This window comes from Physella acuta, unplaced genomic scaffold (genome assembly GCF_028476545.2).
Source record: "Physella acuta isolate Inbredline_101_S28 unplaced genomic scaffold, ASM2847654v3 ptg000834l, whole genome shotgun sequence".
Classification (NCBI taxonomy): domain Eukaryota; kingdom Metazoa; phylum Mollusca; class Gastropoda; family Physidae; genus Physella; species Physella acuta.
The window spans coordinates 63,344-89,093 of NW_026732352.1; the positions used below are offsets into that span (position 1 = coordinate 63,344).

Sequence of the window (25,750 nt, forward strand, 5' to 3'; positions counted from 1 at the left end):
ATATATATATATATATATATATATATATATATATATATTATATATGTGTGTGAATAATTTATACATATATTTATTTATATTTATATATATTTATACGTCCATATTTAAGTATTTTATACAGGTTGTCCCCCTTCCCCCTCCCCAACCAACCTTGCCAACACTAACAAATCCCCCCCCCCCCCCCACCCCACCCCTTCCATCTACACCAACTACGGCCTAGCCCATAATTGAAGCGAATTATTCCATGAATCTGCCCTTCGCCGACAAAGGTAAGACAAGACTTTTATCACCTGTCAGGGCCTGCCGTCTCAGGGTCTCCACGTACGTTTGTTTCTATAAAACCTTTTTCGTGTTTCTTTTATTAACTGCCTGCCGTTGGTCGAGTTATTTCAGATATCATAGCCTCGAGAAATACATTGTATCAGTGGTGCTAACATCTCATAGCGTCCACAAAAACACTACATCAGTGGTGCTAACATCTCATAGCGTCCACAAAAACACTACATCAGTAGTGCTAACATCTCATAGCGTCCACAAAAACACTACATCAGTAGTGCTAACATCTCATAGCGTCCACAAAAACACTACATCAGTAGTGCTAACATCTCATAGCGTCAACGAAAACACTACATCAGTGGTGCTAACATCTCAGTGGATCCGGGTAGCGGGTGATATGCAAAACAAAAATACTGGCTGCATCATTCCTTCAAATGACCTGCCAATAGAAACATATGAACTCTACTTCATCTGCACGAAAGTGTAGTTTAATTTCAATATTGATACCTCTATCAGCGTAGATTTGACTGGGGGGGGGGGGGTAAAAATATACTTTTTTAATATTTCCTTTCTACTACCTCTCAATAAAACGTGAACTCTACTTCATCTATGCCAAAGTGTAGTATAATTTCCAACGCCGAACACACAGATATTGTGTTTACATCTACCAATAGATATTGTGTTTACAGAGATTTTATTATAGATCCACCAGTATTTGGTGTGTTTTAGTTTTAAACACAACAACTCCGTTCATAACATTGGCAGGGAGATTTTATTCCTTTACAACACGAAACATCAGTTGAGAGTACAACGATGGTCTCGGTCGCAAACCGTCTAACTCCGAAAATGTAAATTTTACAGGAGAGACAAAAAACTGATTATTTCCTCCTCGATCGCTCTAATACAATTTTTTTTAATGATAACTCCGAAGAAACTCTCTACCGACTATACTGTAGCGTTTTAAAATGAGTTTTGTTAATATTTACAAAATTATAGCAGGTTTAAAAAGATAGACGGTTTGCTCGGTCTAAAATTCTCGGTGCAAACCGTCTATCTGTGCGCGCGCAGACTTAGCTGTTTTGAGCCGAGAATTTCGGTCTCAGCCGCGTTCGTTCGTTTTGTCCAATGAACGTGATTTAGTTATGTTTATGTTTTTAAGTTATAATTAACACTTCATAATATTTAGATTATAGTTTTGGGCTCATGTTTTAATTATTTGAGTTTATTCTACATTATGGGGTCAGTTTAATTTTTAGTAGAGATGTTTTAGTATGGCTTTATCGCTTTCGACTGTATTCATTATGTCTGTATTTAGCACTAGACGAGTTAACTGTTGAAGGTTATGCTTTATTTATTACATCTTTCTATTCTCACAGTTTATTTTACTAAACCTGGTGGGTGCTGGGTTTGTAGAATGATAATAGTAAAAACAGAAACCGTATTGTCAGATATATTATGAATGAGACATAACACACTAATCACATTAATACTGATTTAAAGTTTACTTATTTTACAAAAATGTAACACAAAAAAATGTGCTTATTTTTAAAATTTATTCTTTGAATAAATGTCACATAAAGAAACATCAAAATGGCAACATATTTTTAAAATCAGGGAAATCATCATAAAAAGGTGTGTTTATTACTTGATTTTAGGTGCTCAAATATGACAGCTTTTATCTTTTTTTTCTGCTCTTGTAAAACTTGACAGGGGCTACAGATGAGATCATAATCTTACGACCCTAGCTTAGCAATTGCCAGCTATCTGCTAATTCACTTTGAAGTAGACAGTAGCATTAGGCTTGTACTGCATTGCACGAATATCTGTCGCTTTGAATTCTTGATAGGCCTGACTGGTCTTTTGAGAGTGGCTGGTCTCTTGTATGGTAAGACTGGTCTTTTTTTAGAGAGGTTGGTGTCTAATGTCTGTTATGTGAGGCTGGTCTATTGTATGTTACGACTGGTCTGTTAAGAAAGGCTGGTGTCTTGTATGGCAAGACTGGTGTGTTGAGAGAGGCTTGTCTATTGTAGGATAAGACTAATCTTTTGAGAGAGGCTGGTCTCTTGTATGGTAAGAATGGTCTGTTGAGAGAGGCTGGTCTGTTGAGAGAGGCTGGTCTGTTGAGAGAGGCTGGTCTGTTGAGAGAAGCTGGTGTGTTGAGAGAGGCTGGTCTGTCAAGTGAGGCTGGTATGTTGAGAGAGGCTGGTCTGTTCAGAGAGGCTGATCTGTTGATAGAGAATGGTCTGTTGAGAGAGGCTGGTATGTCAAGAAAGGCTGGTCTGTTGAGAGAGGCTGGTCTTTTGAGAGAGGCTGGTCTGTTGAGAGAGAATGGTCTGTTGAGAAAGGCTGGTATGTCAAGAAAGGCTGGTCTTTTGAGAGAGGCTGGTCTGTTGAGAGAGGCTGGTCTGTTGATAGAGAATGGTCTGTTGAGAGAGGCTGGTCTGTTGAGAGAGGCTGGTCTGTTGAGAGAGGCTGGTCTGTTGAGAGAGGCTGGTATGTTGAGAGAGACTGGTCTGTTAAGAGAGGCTGATATGTTAAGAGAGGCTGGTCTGTCGAGAGAGGCTGGTCTGTTGAGAGAGGCTGATATGTTAAGAGGCTGGTCTATTATGTGGTAAGACTGGTCTTTTGTGAGAGGCTGCTATGCTGAGAGAGGCTGGTATGTTGAGAGAGGCTGGTCTGTTCTAAAATTAATCATAAAAGCATTTACTAAAGACAACTAACCATGTCGTTGAACATGTACGCCAAACATTTTGTAACCTACCATATAAACATTTCTTAACACGTATGTAACCCCTCAATCTAAAGCTAGTAGTAAATTAAAAATAATTAAATTTATTGCACATTCTTGTGGAAATATAATTCGAATAATATTGTTTTGATTGATATTTAGATTCTAGAAATGAAGTACTAGTTTCAAAGTATTGTGTTAGCATAAAGTATTGTAAACAAATCAATTTGGTTATTGAAAATCTGGAAATAGGCTCTATTAAACAAATACTATTTGTTTATTATTCTTTAAAATGATAAAATGTAATAGAATAGCTAAACTTAATTAATGAAATATCCTTACCTATAAGTACTGTGACTGCTGTGCTGTAAAATTGTGTGATTACGCTGTGCGACTGCGTTACCGATCAAAAGTGTACTGACAAATATAGCGATATTCGTTTTGCGCCGAGATTTTTAGCGCTAGAAATAATAGGCGGTTTGTTCAAATGATTATATCTCAATAATCATTCTACAGATTTCTCTAATATTTTCAGGCATTATGGGGAATCATATTGGCTTTTGATTTATGTAAAAAAAAGAAAATCGAATTTTTTTGAGTTAGACGGTTTGCGACCGAGACCATCGACAACCTTTTACCATCACCCCCTCCCTCACCCTCCCCGTCCAGATCTCTCCATCTCTCGCGAGATCTCCCCATCAATCCCTGACAGTGTCATTAGTGTGACAAGTGTGGACGTCGGTGTCACCGCGCCGCTCTGACACCCGACCCGGGCCGTACCCACCCAACCGTGACGGTCAGGGGGATCAGCCGCACACCTTTTGGTGTCCCGCACACCTCTGGGTGTCGGGGGGTTAATCTCTGATCGTCTGCTCCGGGCGTCATCGTAGGAGCAGGCGTGTGTCCTGGGGTAAGACGGGCGTCACGTGATCAGGTCAGCAAGTCATGGTATCCCCGCGGTGGGGCTGAGGTAGGTGTTGGTGGTACAGACCGGCGGCTCGATGAAGTCATTAGAGGTGTGACAATTGGGGGGGGGGATCCCACGAGGTAAGGCAATAGGTCGGTCGTCTAGGTCAAAGTGGTTCGGGTAGCGGTTAGGGTCTGGTAAGTTTCATTTCGGGGGGGGGGGGGGGGGGGGGGGGGGGGTGAGGGGAGAGAGAGGTTTAGCAGATAGGTTTAGATATTGGCCGGTAGGTTGAGTTGGTTAGTTGGTAGGTGTAACTAATAGCTATGATTAACTGGTCAGTTTTTTTGTTAGTTAGTAGGTTTATTTCTTAGCCGCTAGGTTTATTTGTTAACTGGTATGTTTATTTGTTACCTGGTATGTTTTTTTGTTAGCCAGTAGGTTTATTTCTTAGCCGCTAGGTTTATTTGTTAACTGGTATGTTTATTTGTTACCTGGTATGTTTTTTTGTTAGCCGGTAGGTTTATTTGTTAGCCGGTAGGTTTATTTGTTAGCCGGTAGGTTTATTTGTTAGCCGGTAGGTTTACTTGTTAGCTGGTAGGTATATTTGTTAGCCGGTAGGTTTCTTTGTTAGCCGGTAGGTTTATTTGTTAGCAGGTAGATTTATTTTCAGCAGGTAGGTTTATTTGTTAGCCGGTAGGTTTATTTGTTAGTTGGTAGGTTTATTTGTTAACTGGTAGGTTTATTCGTTAACTGGTAGGTTTATTTGTTAACTGGTAGGTTTATTCGTTAACTGGTAGGTTTATTTGTTATCCGGTATGTTTATTTGTTAGATGGTAGGTTTATTTGTTAGATGGTAGGTTTATCTTTTGACTAGTTCAACGATAATAAGCCGTGATGAATAAATTAATTACTTTACTTACCGTGAGCTGGCGCCCCCTGCCCCCAGGGTTTGAGGTGCAACTCTTCAGTAAAATGTGGTCGGAAATTTAAAATACTTTTTTCTTTTCATTCAGCCATCTTACATGAATAAACCGGGAGTGATCTCCCCTAAACTTTCTCGAATATTCTTATATAAAATAACAGGGGATGGAAACTCGGGCTATAGACATGATTTTTAATCCATTTTAAATACTTAAAGTTTTAAAAATAGAATAAAATCTCGTAGACAAATTAATTGCACACCAAGTGAACGCAAATAAAAAAAGCGCATAATAGTGCGCAATATTATTAGTACTGTTAAAATTTACATTAGTTTTTTGAGAAATCGGAAGTAGCGTAAATTACTACTTCCAGTCAACGGAAATTACTCAAAATTTAACAGAAGGTAGAGAATTAGATCTTTTACTTACATGTGAAATTTCATTTATCTATCTGAAATAGTACTCAAGTTATAGGCTTTTAAAAAATTCAAAGTAGGAAAAGTACCACTTCCGGTTATCGGAAATCGCTCAAAAGTTGATACGGATCTACGATTTTGATAAAATACTTATATATGAAATTTCATCAACCTAGCTGTAACGGTACTCAAGTTATCGTGTTTACACACGGACAGACACACACACAGACACACACACACACAGACATACGGACAAGATTGCAAAATTATGTTTTTCCGTATCAGTGAGGTGTAAAACGTCGAGATTTGTAAAAATCTCGATTTTTTTTTTTTTTTTGCACGATTACAATACTTTCTCTATACTACGTATATACGAGAAAGTAAAAAGAACTACATTAAAAAAATATTTTTTCAGAATTGCAAAGTTCAGAATTTAAAAAAAAAAATTTAAATAAACCGGGAGTGATCTCCCCTAAACTTTCTCGAATATTCTTATATAAAATAACAGGGGATGGGAACTCGGGCTATAGACATGATTTTTAATCCATTTTAAATACTTAAAGTTTTAAAAATAGAATAAAATCTCGTAGACAAATTAATTGCACACCAAGTGAACGCGAATAAAAAAGCGCATAATAGTGCGCAATATTATTAGTACTTTTAAAATTTACATTAGTTTTTTGAGAAATCGGAAGTAGCGTAAATAATTACTTCCGGTCAACGAAAAATTCTCAAAATTTGACAGAAGGTAGAGAATTAGATCTTTTACTTACATATCAAATTTCATCTATCTATCTGAAATAGTACTTAAGTTATAGGCTTTTGAAAAATTCAAAGTAGAAAAAATACCACTTCCGGTTATCCGAAATCGCTAAAAAGTTGATACGGATCTACGATTTTGATAAAATACTTGTATATGAAATTTCATCAACCTAGCTGTAACGGTACTCAAGTTATCGTGTTTACACACGGACACACACACACACACACACACACACACAGACACACAGACATACGGACATGATTGCAAAATTATGTTTTTCCGTATCAGTGAGATGTAAAACGTCGAGATTTGCAAAAATCTCGATTTTTTTTTTTTTGCACGATTACAAGACTTTCTCTATACTTCGTATATACGAGAAAGTAAAAATTAAAAGTCAAGGGAATTAATCCACAATTTATATATTTTCCATAATAATGAATTGCTTCCCTTGCCTGCGTCTGACGGCGTATTCTCGTTTAGTTGGTCTACAAGGTAACTAGATTCGCCGTAAAAAAATTCTTTTGCAAATGTAGTCAAAGTTAAAATAAATTTTGAAAACCAAACAGATTTCGTTTATAAGTTTTGAATTCATCCAAAGCTGGGGTCTCCAAACTAGGGCCCACGAGGAACAATTTCGCCATTCCTACAAATACAAGTGTTCAAGTGTAGTGTAAAAATGTGTTATTAAATAATAATAAAATAATATAAAATAAATAATAAAAAACAACATCCGTGTTTTTTTATTTGGACCTCGAGTGTGTTGTCGGCCCCCGAATTGCTATTTCATAGTTAATGCGGAGAAATGTTTGGAGACCCCTGATCTAAAGGATCGGACCCAACGAACGGGGTATCATGATTGGGGGTATCATATGATTGGGGGTATCATATGATTTGGGGTATCATGATTGGGGTATCATATGATTTAAGGGTATCATGATTGGGGTATCATATGATTGGGGGTATCATATGATTTAAGGGTATCATGATTGGGGTATCATATGATTGGGGGTATCATATGATTGGGGTATCATATGATTGGGGGTATCATATGATTGGGGGTATCATATGATTGGGGGTATCATGATTGGGGTATCATATGATTGGGAGTATCATATGATGGTATGTCAAAATCATATGGTAACCGATATCAATGTCAACATCGTATTATGTGGACTAGTAGAGGTTAACATCAGATGGTAACAGACGTCAACATCAAAAGTTTTTTTTTTTTTTTCTTTTTCCGTTTTTTTTTTTTTTTTTTTTTTTTTGTGTGGTTTAATATTGCTCCTCTCTTGTTGCTTCCCTAATCGAGCAAGGGTAGGCAGCAAAAGCAGGTTTACATGAACATATACATACATGAAATTGTATACATATTTAAACAATTGAATCCGTGCTTGTCGTATTTTCCGTGTCATTCTGTCTTCTTGTTTCACTTGTTTTTACTTCCGGTTTCTTGGTTTCCTTTAAAATAACATAGAGGACATGACAAAACATAATGGCTTCTCGGAGTTCTTTGGCCTTGCTTCTTGCGTGTATTACAGTTTTTGAGTACGTGGATGAATCAGCAAGGGTGTACACATTTTTAAAAATCACAAGTAACACCAATTTATTTAAAATTGATAAATTAAAATGTATTTTTAAACAAAAAAATTAATGTGTCTGGTGAAATAACTCAATACACTTAATATTGTTCCTCTCTTGCTGCTTCCACAATCGAGCAAGGGTAGGCAGCAAGAGCAGGTTTTACTTCTGGAGTTCTTTAGCCTTGCTTCTGTGTATTACAGGGGTCGGCAACCTGCGGTCACGAGCCGCATGCGGCTCTTTTGATGTCAGGATGCGGCTCGCCAGTTCCATAATAATTATATCATTTTATTTTCATAACACACAAAAATATTATACTGTAAAAAAAACAATTTTAAACAAGATAAAAACACTAAGAATAGGTGGAGTAGATTGTATGCTGCTTGGGCACAAGGCCCAGCCCCACAACTGTGCTGTGGTCAGCCCCGTGGCGGTGGTTCCATGCCTTCCACTACCGAAGTGCGAATTTTTGTTTATTTTTTTCGAACCTTTTAATAGTAATTTTTATTTTATTCAGACTGCATTTTTGTATGTGTCCGTGTGCATTGATTTAACTGGATCGACATAGCTTTTCAGTTATTAGCTTCTAAATTGGGTAGGGATAGTCCTATAGTGGGGTCGGCGTGGTCGAGTCGGTAAAGCTCATGGTTGCTAAACCGAAAAGTCTCGAGTTCGAACCCTCGGGCAGATGAGGCTCGTTAGCTGGGGACAGCCACACTTCTAGGAGAGACAACTCCAAAATTAAACAACTGCTGCCTTGTAGTTTGTTCTTGGTTGGACAAAGGCTATGGAAGCAAATCCAAAAAGAAAAGCAGGCTGAAATCGGAGTCAATGGCCGCAATGGCGCATAACCAGTTGACACGTAACGCTTAATTGTGTTGGAGGCGTGGTCGAGTCGGCAAAAAGTTCATGGTTGATAAATTCGAACAAAGTCTCGAGTTCAAACCCACTGGCAGATAAATCTCGATCCCTTTCAACACTAATAATTAAGAACGAAGAAGAAGAAAAAGAAGTCCTATAGTTATATAATTTGTTTACATTATTCTAGCAGAGCTAGCTAAAATACTTTATTATGTTTTGTGCGAAACATGTGTATGTTTTTATATGATTAAATATTATTTCATACTTAAACCAATTTATTTAAAATCTATTTATCTAATCCTAATAAAATGAAAAAAATATTTCTAAGTGGCTCTTTAAAGACTTGGAGATTTTAAAAATTGTAACTTCTGGCTCTCCCACCTCGAAAGGTTACCGACCCCTGATGTATTACAATTTTAAAGTACGTGGATGAATCAACAAGGGTGTATAAACTTTATAAACATCACAAAATAACACAAAATTATTTAAAAATTGATAAAATAAAATTTATTTTTAAACATAAAAAGTAATGTGTCTGGTGAAATGATTCAATACACGTGAAAAAAAGTTACAGACTTTGAATAATTTTATTTTATGCTCAGTCGACTTTTCTATTAATTTGTTTTTTTTCTATTCTATTATACCACATACTAATATACAATGTAAAAAAGTATATATCATTTCATAAGCATACACAGTAAAAGCATAAATGAAGAGTTATCCATCTTTAATATCCACAGTAAACTCCCATATTATACGTGATTTTTATTAGTGATGATTATATGGAAATTTTAAAGCTGTGAAAATAGAACACAAATTTGGTCTTCTCTCCCCTTAAATAAAACGTGAATTCGATACGTATTTATTTTCTTTCACATACTGATAATTGACATACACATATAGCAATATTAAAGCATTCACTATAAAATACACCTCAAGCATACTCGCACACATGTCTATAGATTTTCTTTAATGCCAATTTGTATAAGCAAACAATTGTAAACAAACTATTTACACCAGTCGCCTCCCCTTGATCGTAGCACCTTACAACTGTGCTGTAGGCAACATGAGTGTTTCACATTTTTATTTCACGTGTGGATTTATTGTAGGGGAGGACTATTGAAACAGGGCTATAGAAACAGGGCTATAGGGCTGTAGAAAACAGGGCTATAAAAACAGGGCTGTAGAAACAGGCTGTAGAAACAGGGCTGTAGAAACAGAAACAGGGCTGTAGAAACAGAGCTGTAGAAACAGGGCTGTAGAAACAGGGCTGTAGAAACAGGGCTGTAGAAACAGAAACAGGGTTGTAGAAACAGAAACAGGGTTGTAGAAACAGGGCTGTAGAAACAGGGATATAGAAACAGGGCAATAGAAAGAGAGCTATAGAAACAGAGCTATAGAAACAGGGATATAGAAACAGGGCTATAGAAACAGAGCTATAGAAACAGAGCTATAGAAACAGGGATATAGAAACAGGTGGTAGAAACTAGGCTGTACCAGCAGGGCTGTTTTAAGTATATAGGACTGTGTCCGTAGACAGTACTGTTTCCGTACTTTTTCAGTAGACAGTACTGCTTCAGTAGACTGTACTGCTTCATGTAATACTTCACTAGACACTACTGCTTCACTAGACACTACTGCTTCATGTAATACTTCAGTAGACTGTACTGCTTCATGTAATACTTCAGTAGACTGTACTGCTTCAGTAGACTTTACTGCTTCAGTAGACAGTACTGCTTCAGTAGACTTTACTGCTTCAGTAGACTTTACTGCTTCAGTAGACTTTACTGCTTCATGTAATACTTCACTAGACACTACTGCTTCAGTAGACACTACTGCTTCAGTAGACTTTACTGCTTCATGTAATACTTCACTAGACACTACTGCTTCAGTAGACACTACTGCTTCAGTAGACTTTACTGCTTCAGTAGACAGTACTGCTTCATGTAATACTTCACTAGACACTACTGCTTCAGTAGACACTACTGCTTCAGTAGACTTTACTGCTTCATGTAATACTTCACTAGACACTACTGCTTCAGTAGACACTACTGCTTCAGTAGACTTTACTGCTTCAGTAGACAGTACTGCTTCATGTAATACTTCAGTAGACACTACTGCTTCACTAGACAGTACTGCTTCATGTAATACTTCAGTAGACACTACTGCTTCAGTAGACAGTACTGCTTCATGTAATACTTCACTAGACAGTACTGCTTCATGTAATACTTCAGTAGACACTACTGCTTCAGTAGACAGTACTGCTTCATGTAATACTTCAGTAGACAGTACTGCTTCATGTAATACTTCAGTAGACACTACTGCTTCAGTAGACAGTACTGCTTCATGTAATACTTCAGTAGACAGTACTGCTTCATGTAATACTTCAGTAGACACTACTGCTTCAGTAGACACTACTGCTTCATGTAATACTTCAGTAGACAGTACTGCTTCATGTAATACTTCAGTAGACACTACTGCTTCAGTAGACACTACTGCTTCATGTAATACTTCATTAGACAGTACTGCTTCATGTAATACTTCAGTAGACAGTACTGCTTCATGTAATACTTCAGTAGACAGTACTGCTTCAGTAGCAGACATTACTGTAGAGGCAGACATTGCTGCTTTCATGTGTCTTCCTCTCACTATGTCTGCCTCTCAAGGCATGTAGATTTTGAATACCAAAAAAAAAAAAAAAAAAAAAAAACCCACGAATGGCAAGATTTTTTTTTTATGTGGTCAAGTCCAGAACTGCTAACCATTTCCGGTGCCAGAGCCCGGCCCCCCCCCCCCCCCCCCGGGGCACTAAAGCAGCCAGATCTCACCGAACATGGGGTTGAACCGCTTGGTGTGGCAGCCGTCTGTCCCGGGGAGGGAGAATGTGTGCTGATTTCCCCCTTGAGTGATGCTTCCGTAGAAACCTTTCTCCCCCGCCCGCATACATGTAACACGTGACTTGCCTCTGGAAACCAGGCACCTGCGGGAGAAATAGGGGGATGGAGGGGGGGGGGCACATTAGTGGGTCTGTACACGGGTCTGGGGTAATTACATAAGCTACATGCCTTATTCACTAAAACACCCCAAAACTACTTAAAAACACTTGTGTAAAGTAAAGCACACCGACATTGTTGGACTGTTAGGTTTAGTCTTATTGCTAGGTTAGCCAAATACTTGGCCTCGAATATCCACCCCAACCTTACCGGCAATAGTTCCGCAATAGTTCCGCCTCCCCACCCCATGGCCTAGTACACTCCCCTACATGCCTGCTCACCGAGCATACCCCCCCCCCCACCTACCTGTAGTAATCGTCCTGTCCATCACCCTCCATGTCCCCCCACCCCCAATGGTATAGTACACCCCTCCCCACCCACACCTCCCTGCACTAATCGTCACGTCCATCACCGTCCACGTCCCCCCCCCCACCTACCTGCAGTAATCGTCCCGTCCATCACCGTCCACCTACCTGCAGTAATCGTCCCGCCCATCACCGTCCACCTACCTGCAGTAATCGTCCCGCCCATCACCGTCCACCTACCTGCAGTAATCGTCCCGCCCATCACCGTCCATTTCCCTCCCCCCCCCTACCCCCCCCCACCCCCACCTACCTGCAGTAATCGTCCCGCCCATCACCGTCCACCAACCTGCAGTAATCGTCCCGTCCATCACCGTCCACCTACCTGCAGTAATCGTCCCGCCCATCACCGTCCACCTACCTGCAGTAATCGTCCCGCCCATCACCGTCCATTTCCCTCCCCCCCTACCCCCCCCCCACCCCCACCTACCTGCAGTAATCGTCCCGCCCATCACCGTCCACCTACCTGCAGTAATCGTCCCGTCCATCACCGTCCATGTCCCCCACCCCACCCCCATGGTATAGTATCCCCCCCCCCCCACCTACCTGCAGTAATCGTCCCGTCCATCACCGTCCATGTCCCTCATGAACCACGTCCCCGGGTGACCGGCATCGAACCCCAGCTTTGAGACGTAGTGGTGACCTTGACCCGTGCTGCCGGCCAGGTTACAGGACAGGAAGACCCGCCTGCCCTTCCCGACAACCCTGAGCGGAACAAACAACAAGGCAGATTTGTAAACAAAACAAACGTCATACTCTCTAACTTCCGGTTATGGTTTGTGTGTGTTTATTTTTTTCTTTTATTTCCGGCAGTGGAAGTTGTAACAACATAGGGTAAAAGGGGAGGTAACGGCAGTAGAACAAAAGCTGTGGGGGTCAGGTGTGGGGATGGTGGGGGACGGGAACACTACATGTTTGACTGGGCATGACAATAAAGTAGATAAAACGAAATAACTTTGTCGTTTTTGTTTTTTAATGCTTTTTTTGTTTTGATTTTGCCACAGCCTTTAGCCAATAGATTTCTCTGTCTCCAAAGTATGCCCAAAACAAAATAAAGCTGAGTATGAAGATATGGAACGGCGTGGCCGAGCTAGGCTGCTAACCCGGGAGTCTTGAATTCGAATCTGGGTTCATGCCATTAGAGCGTCTCTGAGCCACCCAGCTCTAATGGGTACCTAACTATCGTTAGGGAAAGTAAAGACGGCTGGCCACATTAATTTTCCGCGGGCACGGAAGCAGGTGAACTCTACTTCACTTGCCCCATGTACCGTCAGGTTCGAAAAAGGGAACTTTATTTTTTTACTTCTGGAGATACACATGGGTATTCGCAAAGACTAGTTATTAGTAAAGGCTGGGTATTTATAAAATTCTTCTATATTTACCCAGAAATAATCTGCACAATTCCCTTTATTCCCCCAACCCCATGCATTCCCCAGCAGTTGTTATAGTTCCTCACCTTCACCCCCCCCCCCCTCAACTCACCTGCAGTAGTCATTGGCCGCCCCCGACCCCTGGACGTCCGCCCAGCCCTGGAACATGTTGGGATCCCCCAGGTCCGCTATGTCGTAGCGTCGGGCGGGGATCCTGGAGTCGGACAGGGAGACAACCTCCACGTCGTAGGCCTCGTCGTTACCCAGCTCCACCTCCAGGGGAGCGAACCTCGCCACGTCCTCGCTCGATGGCAGGACTGGAATGGCTTTGATGGACTCTTTCACGTACTGGACCCTGTCTGGACCTGTGGAGGGAGTCATGGGTAAATGGTGGATAAGTCAAGAAAATGTTGGATAAGACAAGAAAATGGTGGATAAAGAAAATGGTGGATAAGACAAGAAAATGTTGGATAAGACAAGAAAATTGTGGGTACAAGACAAGAAAATGGTGGGTACAAGACAAGAAAAATGGTGGATAAGTCAAGAAAATGTTGGATAAGATAAGAAAATGGTGGATAGGATAAGAAAATGGTGGATAAGTCAAGAAAATGGTGGATAAGATAAGAAAATGGTGGATAGGATAAGAAAATGGTGGATAAGTCAAGAAAATGGTGGATAAGATAAGAAAAGGGTGGATAGGATAAGAAAATGGTGGATAAGTCAAGAAAATGGTGGATAAGACAAGAAAATGGTGGATAGGATAAGAAAATGGTGGATAAGAAGAAAATGGTGGATAAGATAAGAAAATAGTGGATAAGACAAGAAAATGGTGGATAAGACAAGAAAATGGTGGATAAGAAGAAAATGGTGGATAAGACAAGAAAATGGTGGATAAGTCAAGAAAATGTTGGATAAGACAAGAGAATAGTGGATAAGATAAGAAAATGGTGGATAAGACAAGAAAATGTTGGATACAAGAAACTAGTCGGTACAAGACTAGAAAATGGATAAGACAAGAAAATGTTGGATAAGACAAGAAAATGGTGGATAAGACAAGAAAATGGTGGATAAGACAAGAAAATGTTGGATACAGAACCAGGTAAGTAAGGAAGTGTTTGATGCAGCGGACTAAAACAATGTTGAACATTAACAAAAAAACATTTTAGATAGAACAAAATTGTTTAAAGAGTGGAAAAGAAGGTTTTTTTTCTTTTTTTCAAAGCAGTACAGAAAAATATGAAAGTATGTCTAACAGTCTCTACTCCATTTGGCAGTTGAAAAAGACGACGAAGAAGATTTTTTTTTAGAGCCAAAGTAGTATGAGGTAGGCCACGCAGAGTTTGTCCTATATTGTGATTTTGGCCAATACTTTCCCCAACACGAATCTAGTCCCCACTAGTACCCACTGTTACCCACTGGTACCCACTAGTACCCACTGGTACCCACTGGTTCCCACTGGTACCCACTGGTACCCACTGGTAGCCACTAGTACCCACTGGTACCCACTAGTACCCACTAGTACCCACTAGTACCCACTTGTACCCACTGGTACCCACTAGTACCCACTAGTACCCACTAGAGCTGTGTGGACAGGGCAGACCTGCGGACTCCGGAAATTGACTTTTTTTTTATTCACTGGTTCAAACTCAAATGTTCTACCCCTCGACCACGATATAACAACATACAGTAAACGAATTTTAAAAACAACACACAACGCTAACGATGTGAACAGAATGAACTTAACCTGTAATAGTTCGTACCATGTTATTCTGGCACATGTGCTACACACTCCCTATTATTTTTAAAACATGTGCGACACACCCTCTATTATTTTAAAACATGTGCGACACACCCCCTATTATTTTAAAACATGTGCGACACACCCTCTATTATTTTAAACATGTGCGACACACCCCTCTATTATTTTAAAACATGTGCGACACACCCACCACATCCCACGGTTTGGAGAAATCCAATCCCCAATTCATCACTTGAACCCCATTGTGTGGGGCTCTTCTGATCAAAGCCATACAAATCTTCCTCGTGTGTTGTTGTTGTGTAACGGATACAGAGGGTTAGTGTTAGATGAGAGATCACTTAGTGCAGGGAGGGTGGGGGAGGAGAGAATATGGGGGGGGGAGTATCAGGAGGATGGTAGGTGGAGGGTGGTGGTTGAAGGTGGCATGCAAAGGGTGTCAAAGTGGTGGCAGTGGGTATCGAAAGAAAGAATGTTGTTAATCAGGAAGGTGGGGGGTGTCTGGCGCATGAAGAATATCAGGAGAGTGTTAGGTGGAGGGTGTTAGGAAAGTGGACAGAGGCGTGTGGAAAGTGGTAAATAGAAATTCGATGGAGGGAGCAAAAGAGTGGTAAGTGGTTGGTGTTTGAATGATGGTAAGCGGATGTTGGCGTGTGGAAGGTGGTATGTGGTGGGTGTTTGTATGGTGGTATGTGGAGGGTGTTAGAAGGGTTTATGTGGAGGGTGGTAAAACGATATTTGGTGGAAGGTGTTCGTATGGTGGTAGTTGGAGGGTGGTAGTTGGAGGGTGGTAAAAGGATATTTGGCGGAAGGTGTTTGTATGGTGGTATGTGGAGGGAGGTAGATGAAGACAGAAGCTGCTGATGTGTAAGCTGACACCGTGTGGATGTGTGCGCGTGAGTACGTCACGTGCCACCCACCACCCAGGAATCTTAAGCTCGCTCATTTTCTTCTCCTCGCCTGTTATCTCACGGTCTATTTCAATTAACTCCCTTGTTCTATCGCTTCTCTCCCCTTGTCGGATTTATCTCCCCTGCGGATCTAGACTGTGGCTTACAGCTATAACTTTGTTATCGGAGATGGAAGATATTTTTGTTCGCCCACTTGAGAGGTTTCACTGCTAGCAGCTTTTTATCATAATGTGTTGGGGGACAAAACTGTGGGTTTACAGTTTTTTTAATTAATAAAGATATTAGAATGACACATAAGGCAGGTATCACCTGCGAAATACATTATATATCTATAAATATATATAACTCTATATATAACTATATATATATATATATATATTTAGCACCAGGAATGGAATTCAGTCCAAAATGGCCAATTTTTAAGCAGGTTGATTCATTTTGTTGAGATATGAGGAACTTTGTTGAGATATATATATATAAATATGTATTCGTGTTGTTTTACAAGCATTCAGATGTTTTAATATATATAAATAATATACATAAATATACACATAATTCTCGATTTTGTTTAGAATCATCACTATAAAATTATTTGGTCATTGTTTTTATGAATGTGATGTCCCCTAGCATCCCTGTTGAGTGGTGCAATATTATTTGTGGCCAATGGCTACTTATATTATAATTGCCAAAGTTTAGAGTTATGATCTTATAGAAAAAGCTACTGAAGATAAATAGGACTCTTAAAGACTTCAAAGTCTATCCCAACTTCTAAAAATATACCCAGTTTACATGAGCCACGGGGGATAACTCCGCGTGACGCTAACTCTGGGAAATGCATCTGCCCGACATTTAAAAACGCTAATCAAGTAAAATCAACTGATTAATCCTTATTGTGTGTTCTGTGAACTCGACAAGAAACAAATTATTCGCTTGATGAGATATCAACTTCTAGTACATCAAATTCTAGAATATCAACTTTAGAACATCAACATCTAGCACATAACACTTCTAGGAGATCAACTTCTGTGAGATCAACTATGAGATCAACTTCTATTAGATCAACTTCTATGAGATCAACTTCTATTAGATCAACTTCTATGAGATCAACTTCTGAGATCAACTTCTATGAGATCAACTTCTGTGAGATCAACTTCATAAGATCAACTTATATTAGATCAACTTCTGAGATCAAGTTCTGTGAGATCAACTTCATAAGATCAACTTCTATGAGATCAACTTCTATTAGATCAACTTCTGAGATAAACTTCTGTGAGATCAACTTCATAAGATCAACTGCATAAGATCAACTTCTGAGGTCAACTTCTATTGGATCAACTTTTATGAGATCAACTTCTATGAGATCAACTTCTATAAGATCAACTGTTGTGCGATGAACTCCATATCTCTACAAAGAGAAACACTTCTATTTGATTCTGTCGATGTCTGGTGTTGGTAAACTGAGAGCCCCATAACACTAGAGAGAGACCGATTCACGAAGGTCAAGGACACCTAAGATTTACCTCCACTAAAATACCAACCATCGCCTTCGGGGAATTCCCGCGGAATATTTTATCTCACCAGCAGACGATGAAAAGTTGTAGCACGTGAGTTAGATATGATTTACATTTTCACTAACAACTCTTTTTTTTATTAGCTCGGTTTCGGGTCGTTGCATGTCTCAAAAATATGTTTTTTTAAGGCTTCGGTCTAACGAGAAATATGAGGGATACTTTGTTGGGATAAACGGGATATCGAAATTACAGGATAGATGTTAGGATATGGTGGGATTACAGTGAAGAATACATGTTAAAAAATCTTAGCTCGTAGACTTTGAGTCCGATTCTTAAACGGATTTCCTTATTATGATTAAGGTATATACTGATTTTAGACGAACTAAAAAATTTAAAACGTCCAGAAAAAAAATGCTAATTTGAGACTAACTAAAAACAAAATGACCCAGAGCCGAATTTAAATTCAAGACAAACTCAATGACTGAGCTTGTGAATAGTAAACTGTGTTTACACTTGCGACATGTATACTGTAGGCCTACATGTCTAGGGAAAAAAACTCACAACAAGTTAATGTTGTATGGAAACTTTTATCCCGCGGAACATGTATACTAACTTTCTGCGCTTTGTTGTTTCTTCTTGACGTGTGTGGTAAACATGTCGCAAGTGTGAACGTGGTAAGATTAATGTTAAACCGTGAAGAAAACTTAAATGCATAGCACATAAAATACATAGGACATAACGAGTATGAGATGACGTCGGTGATAATTTTGTATATGAATTAGCTACCTACTTTTTCAACTGAGAAAATATCCTTTTGATTATCCTTTTATCTCCGCGGTAAGTGAATTTGTGATAATAAAATTACTATACTAAATATAGATCATAACCATTAGGCCTACTTTTTTTTTAGGTGAAGTAGAGCGTGCCTCACGTGCCTGTTTCTACATCTACTGTGTATGATGCTTGTGGGGTTGGGTTCATGATTTCTAGTCAGATTTCAACCCCGAGACCGTCGGGTTCAACAACCTTAACCCCCCCCCCCCCTCCCTACTTTACAACTACTTACCGTGTTAGAACCCTTCACTGAGTACGCATTCCATAACACGCCATGTTGATACGCATAGAGAAAAAAATTTCCTAAACCGACTTTTTATTTTTATTTTTTTTATTTTTACATTTCTCACATGCTTGTTAAAAAACTGTTTCAGCTAAACATGAGAAGTAAAAAAAAAACCAAAACATGAGAATTGTTAATTGAGTCGGAAATTGTTTATATAGCATAAAGCCGTTGCGTGTGTCTATCACCACGGCTGCGTGCGTGTCATGACAACTTTTGCTCCGTGCACGTAAACAAAATTAACGTGAGACTAGCATGGGGTGCCAAGCTGGTGCGGGGCGCCAGAGTTTGCACTGGTCGTGAATTGAGTTATGTTGATAACTGATTGAAACACTGCAGGGCTCTAAAAGACATCAGGCACGATGAGACGCTAGACCTACTCGTCCTTTAGCCGTACCTACATATTTTGTTTAGTAACAGCTTTCGCCTGTAATAAGACATCCATCCCTGACCACAGATTAAAGCTATTATTGACCAGACATAAAACACTAAACCTAACACCACCCTTGACATTAACTTTAAATAGTCGTGTTATACGAGCTTCATTCGTAGCATACTCTTGTGGTTAAGGCCAGTCTATTGCAAAACTAAGTATCAATAAGCCATCACATTTGTGAGTCAATTCCAATGCTGCTGATCTCGTATGTCTATCAGCATATACCACTAACGTGAGTACTGCTGATCTCGTATATCTATAAACATACACCACTAATCATGTATTCACCAAGTGGCGTCACACATGGGGGTGCGGAGGTGCCGTGCCCCGCCTGGTGACATCCGATGCGGCGAAACCAAATTGAAAAAAAAAAAAAATCTTCATTTCGTCTGCTTCATATGTCGGCGGTACAATCGACCCGTGGGAACAACACATATGAAGCTCACACGGGTCTTCCCAGCTCAATAACCTGAGAACTATTGGTCTACCACAGGGGTCTCCAAACTACGGCCCGCGAGGCCCTCTTATCCGGCCCGCGGAGATATTTTTGTCCACGGAAAAAAAAAAACGTTTGCTGGTGATGGCTGAGGAACTTTGACCAGAAAAATTAAAGACATGCCAGGAAGAAACTGGCCCCTGAACTGAAATTTGATAGTTAATGCGGCCCTCGGACTGAAATGTTTGGAGACCCCTAATCCACTTTACCAGAACTATTGATGAATAGACATCATGGGCGCCACAGGATAGGATAGTTGTTGTTTAACTTAGCATATATATATATATATATATATATATATATATATATATATATATATATATATATATATATATATATATATATATATGCTGTATGTATCTTATGTAAGGATGGGTATATTATATAAATATTATATATATATATATATATATATATATATATATATATATATATATATATATATATATATAACCCCATCCTTAACCCACCCTTCAAAGCTAACGTGTACGGCTTTGAATACACTTACTTAAGACTAACCATTTACTCTAAGCATATTAAAATGATGCGATAAATTTACAACTGGTTTTATTTGAGCCTACTTCGACCTAGTTTATCTTTATACATCTAAAACAGGTTTAATGTTGTTTTTTTCAAACCTCAGCTCTACTCTCTACAAGTATGTTGGTGAAGTGTTTGACTACTCCTCCAGTTGTGTTGTAGTTCACTCGTATCACTGCGGCTTCCTTAAAAAAAAACCGACCACGCCCTTCCCGTCTCCGATTCTGTTTTTTAAATTACCCATAATAAACGGTTGCCGCCCCCCTGGGTCAATGAAAAGGTTGTCAAAAACAAAAGAGCTCTTCCTGTAGCAGGCGTTAAAATTTGTGGTGGATGAACGGTCGTCTATAAATAGACATCAGGCGTTAAACTTTGTGGTGGACGAACGGTCGTCTATAAATAGACATCAAGCATTGAGTCTGGTAGTGGGTGGTTGAGGGTGTGTCCATTGGATACTTTGGTGAACTTGTATGCACATCTGACGTAACATATAATTAGATTATATCTGATTAAATTGAAACTAATAATGCTGAAAAATATAATGGGAATGTTTGTGGCTAGTGGGCATGAATATGGTGGAGATTTAAGTCAATTTAAACGTGTTTGGTATTTGTAATTCGTGGAGCTATAACGTCTTTATCTAGGTCAAGGGGGCGTTTTTTGTTTTGTGACAATAAGGACCTCGTGAGGCGATAGGACTGGGGGTAAAAATCATCTCGTTTTTAAAACAAAAACCGTAACATTTGTCACAATAGTTGCTTTAATTAAACTCCCAGTGTATCATAGGATATAACGGCTACTGTTATTTAAAATGATGAGCACACGGACTGATGACGCGATCAATGGCGAGATAACTCTGATATCAGTAGTGAAGACTGTAGGAGCTGGGTGGAGACACAGAGAGGAGCCGGAATGAGGCGCAGATGCCGAAACCGGCAGAAAACAAGAAACAGATGCCGGGACCGGCTGGGGCGGGAGGGGTGCTGTTTACAGAAGTGTCGGCCACCTTTCGCTAATAGTTTTATTTCTATCTTTAGCCCCGCGAGAATTTATGTCACTCACGTGATCAGACGGAGAAAGAAAAAAAAAAACGAGTTCAAATGTGTTTATCCTTCACCTTATACACACCCTACCATCTTGGCGTCGCCTTCCCCCCCCCCCCACCTTACACCATCTTTCGTTACGTCCCCCCCCCCTTTCTCCGTGGAGATACTACGTTAGTCCAAGAATGTCTAAATAGGGAGTAGCTGCCCCGTAGGAGCTAAATAGTGCTAGGGGAGACAAAACAATTATAAGATTTAAATTTAAAAACACACAGATGTTAGAAAATATTCGTTTTATAACAGTAGTGTTCAGTTACCATATATTCAATTAAAAACATTATCGAAAACTGACCAATCGATCGTAGGATTTTTAATTAATTTTCTGTTCTCAAGGGCAATTTCGTGGCAATTATCGACCCGTAATTGGTTAAAAACATCCGCTATGAATGTTCATTAATCAATATTATAATGTTTTAGAGTGTGTAACAAATTTTGAGTTATTGCAATGTTGAATAACAGAATGTCTTTTTTTTATAATACAATGTGTATAATTTACCTCCCATTTACAAATAAAACATAATCAAGGGAGACAGCCTTCAACAACTATCTCAAACATTGATTAAATAAAATAAGAATTTAAATGTTAACAAAATATAAAAAGTTAAGCATTATTGTTTATTTCATTAAAAATGTCTATTAGTAAACCTTATCTCAATATTATTATATCTTTAAACTACATATATTATAGCATTCTCATACGACTTTGTAAGCCATAACAGTTTTAAATGCTTTATTCGTAGAAGTTGGACAGTTGCTACTTTAGTGATTACTGCGAGTTGTCGGTAGCAAATGGTTCCATTATTTTTTTTTAAAAAAGATATATTTATGACAGTGGTCGGCAAACCCTTGAGACGGAAGAGCCAGAAGTTACAATTTACAAAAGCTCCCAGTTTTTAGAGAATCACTATTATTTTATTTTCAATATTATGGTATTTGATTAGGATTAGGTACATAAATGGAATTAAGTATGAAATAATATTTATTCATATAATACAACTACACGAAGTGGCTCTCTAACCACACGATGTGGCTCTCTAACCATACGATGTGGCTCTATAACCACACGATGTGGCTCTATAACCACACGATGTGGCCCTACAACCACACGACGGGGCTCTATAACCACACGATGTGACTATAACCACACGATGTGGCTCTATTACCACACGACGTGGCTCTATAACCATACGACGTGGCTCTCTAACCACACGATGTGGCTCTATAACCACACGATGTGGCTCTATAACCACACGATGTGGCTCTATAACCACACTACGTGGCTCTATAACCACACGATGTGGCTATATAAACACACAATGTGGCTCTATAACAACACGATGTGGCTCTATAACCGCACGAAGTGGCTCTATAACCACACGATGTGGCTCTATAACCACACGAAGTGGCTCTATAACCACACAATGTGGCTCTATAACCATACGATGTGGTTCTATAACCACAAGATGTGGCTCTGTAACCACACGATGTGGCTCTATAAACACACGATGTGGCTCTATAACCACACAGTGTGGCTCTATAACCACACGATATGGCACCATAACCACACGAGGTGGTCTATAACCACACGATGTGGCTCTATAACCGAACGATGTGGCTCTATAACCACACAATGTGGCTCTATAACCACACGATATGGCTCTATAACCACACGATGTGGCTCTATAACTACACGACGTGGCTCTATAACCACACGATGTGGCTCTATAACCACACGATGTGGCCCTATAACCACACGATGTGGCTCTATAACCACACGACGTGGCTTTATAACCACACGATGTGGCCAAATAACCACACAATATGGCTCTATAACCACACGATGTGGCTCTATAACCGCACGAAGTGGCTCTATAACCACACAATGTGGCTCTATAAACACACGAAGTGGCTCTATAACCACACAATGTGGCTCTATAACCACACGATGTGGTTCTATAACCACAAGATGTGGCTCTGTAACCACACGATGTGGCTCTATAAACACACAATGTGGCTCATAACCACACGATGTGGCTCCATAACCACACGATGTGGCTCTATAACCACACAATGTGGCTCTATAACCACACGATGTGGCTCTATAACCACACAATGTGGCTCTATAACCACACGATGTGGCTCTATAACCACACAATGTGGCTCTATAACCACACGATGTGGCTCTATAACCACAAAACGTGGCTCTATAACCACATGGTGACCACACAACACCACACCAGACGATGGCTACAGCTAACGCCTGCAGCACGGGGTCAAGGCCAAGGTTATTAAATTCTCCCAGTTGGAGCCTGTCTGGTTCCAGAGTTCTGCCACTAATTGCCCCGGAAGTAGTTAATCCTGGCCATCAGCTTCAAATGTCAAGGCCAGGTTCTTTGTTGGGGCAGGTGAGCACAAATAATTGTTTGAATAACCAAGTATTTGTCTGGATAAAAAATAATTGTTTGAATAGTGAAGCGCTTGATACTGTGCGTGTCCGTCTAAATAGATGCACAAATCAACAGATATGAAAAACTCTAATATAAAATGTAAAAGTTATGAGTTCGTATTCTTAGAAAAGTATTTAGCACTATTGGAATCGCAGTGATAATGAGGCCTCACAAGTTTGAACACTGTACCGCCTTACTGTTAAAACTTCGCCAACGTTATTTTTCACAAGGTCTACTTTTTGCCAATATGGCAACCCAGATAATACGGGTAAGGTGGGGTAATTCCACACACGGGGTAATTCCACACACTATATACTGAATACTCTCTATTTTTAATGGGAGTAAAGTTTAATTAAAAGTTACTATTCCCTGTTTCTAAGAGACCATTTCTCGTACTTTCTGATACTGTTAGAGAAGCGTTCATCTACAATAAGAGCAAGAATTTTAATTTTATCTGCATCTATCTTCAAACATCCTTAGGTAAGTACAACCCCTGCACTTTTTTAAAAATATTTTTTTTTGTCTTATTTTTAATTTTTGTCAATTATTTATTGATTTTATGAAAGCTTAATCATTTTTGTTAATAGTAACAGTTAATGATGCTAGATTCAGCCTTTAATTTAGAACAGGAAAGCATATTTTTTTTCAATAGTAGGTGTGGGGCAATTCCACACACATGGAGTTGGGCAATTCCATACACTATTGTTTAGAATGTCCCATGTTGCTTTTTATACTTTTTAGAGGGTTTAGCTATTATTTTAAACCATTTTAACTGGTTGTGGCTAATTCTGTAATTCACAACTCATGATTTAATCTTAAAAAATACTTAAATAGTACTAGATCCAGTACTATTTATTTTTAAAAAGACTATGCTATTAAAGTTAAGTAAAATTGCCGCAGACTTCTTTTATTTCTTTATTTATTATTATTTTTTACTGTACCTATATTATTTATTATAATTTATGCAATATTTAGAGCTAAACATCCCCATACACACATTAGTAATTAGACTTTCTAACATTTAATTTTGTATTTATTTCAGAATGGTCCACAATTATAAAGGAATAACTTCGGCCTATGACAGATGAGAGCAGAATTCAGGAGGAAGAAATTTAGGCTTTCTCCTCACCCAGTGATGAAGAGTGGTTGCCCCCATGCAAAATTGTTTCCAAGGGGAAAAATGTTTTTTACACATTTTTAAATACATGAATTTTAAAATTTTCATAATGTGTGTGGAATTGCCCCACTTGCCATGTTTTTGGAATAAAATTGAAATATTTAAAAATTGTATTTTATTTTGTGAATTATCTCTATATTTGTTTGCCATCATAAAAGTAATGCATGTCTAGTTATACCCTCAATATTATATTGTGGTAGTGTTAATTTTAGATTTTTTACAAATTTTTTAGAAAAGTAGTGTATGGAATTACCCCGGGTTACCCTATACTTCGAACGGTTAAATTTAAGTTTAACACACACACACACACATACACACACATACATTTCTAAACACGCCCTCCTTTATATTGTTGTGATAATGGTAAATAAAAAACCGCCCAGTCAAGTAATTTTACAGCAAAGTAATCGTAGCTACTTCAACGATTCCGTGTAATCTTTCTGTGATAGACGAGGTTCTATTCTGCTTCACGTGTGAGTAATAAAATCTTCGGTTCTCAAGGGCATTGTAAGAATCAAGAGTAAGATAAAAACAACGTAAATTGCAGGTGAACGTTTCGCTTATCTGGGGTTTGTTACGGGTAGTTTTTTTTAAATGTTAGAGATATCTTAAAATACATACTTCTACATTAATTTTAATATGAAAATAGTTAGATTTATCGTTGAAAATTATTAGCTATATCTTAAAATAATGTAACCATAATTTTTTCCGTAAAAAATGTAGTTAAACGTTCACACTATCTTTCTGTTTTTATCGTCATTTTATGTTGTTGTTTTTGTTTGTTTTTTTACCAAATATCTGTTGAGAGGCTACACAAAGCGTTAAGTGGAGCTATGCTTTAGTTAAAGTGGAAATATTTCTCTTCCTTCGGTAATGAATGAGATCGTCGTGTCTTTAAGAGTGGGGGAGGGGTGGGGCAGCATTCCTTGGGTGTGGGGGTACAATTTTTTATTGTCGACAAGAACACGATGCTTTCAGCTACAGTCTTTGAAAAGCTACCAGCGTAGACTTGCTTACCACCACCTACATTATCCAGCGTTATCCAGCGTTATCCACGGTGATGGATCCAGGAGAGATGT

General features: G+C 39.1%; 1 protein-coding gene and 1 long non-coding RNA gene across 2 annotated transcripts; one reads left to right on the plus strand and one right to left on the minus strand.

Moving 5' to 3' along the window:
- Positions 1–11,248: 11,248 nt before the first annotated feature.
- LOC131951867 (uncharacterized) lies at positions 11,249–13,558 on the minus strand. Its single transcript, XM_059314273.1, has 3 exons — positions 13,290–13,558; positions 12,354–12,512; positions 11,249–11,432 (listed from the first exon to the last, which is right to left on the minus strand). Exons 1-3 carry the CDS (start codon positions 13,556–13,558, stop codon positions 11,261–11,263), a joined length of 600 nt encoding a protein of 199 aa, XP_059170256.1. The 3' UTR covers positions 11,249–11,260.
- Positions 13,559–23,846: 10,288 nt separating this feature from the next.
- LOC131951868 (uncharacterized) lies at positions 23,847–24,637 on the plus strand. The gene is made up of 2 exons (XR_009388455.1): positions 23,847–23,974; positions 24,537–24,637. It is a non-coding gene; the product is annotated as an uncharacterized LOC131951868 (long non-coding RNA).
- The last annotated feature ends 1,113 nt before the right edge of the window (positions 24,638–25,750 follow it).

Bases quoted from the DNA above. Each gene is read 5' to 3' on its own strand.
- LOC131951867 (XM_059314273.1), bottom strand. From the start codon at position 13,558: ATGACTCCCTCCACAGGTCCAGACAGGGTCCAGTACGTGAAAGAGTCC. The intron at 12,513-13,289 runs GTGAGTTGAGGG...TGTTCCGCTCAG, and splicing joins GCGGCCAATGACTACTGCAG to GGTTGTCGGGAAGGGCAGGC. The intron at 11,433-12,353 runs GTAGGTGGGGGG...TTTCTCCCGCAG, and splicing joins GGACGGGACGATTACTGCAG to GTGCCTGGTTTCCAGAGGCA.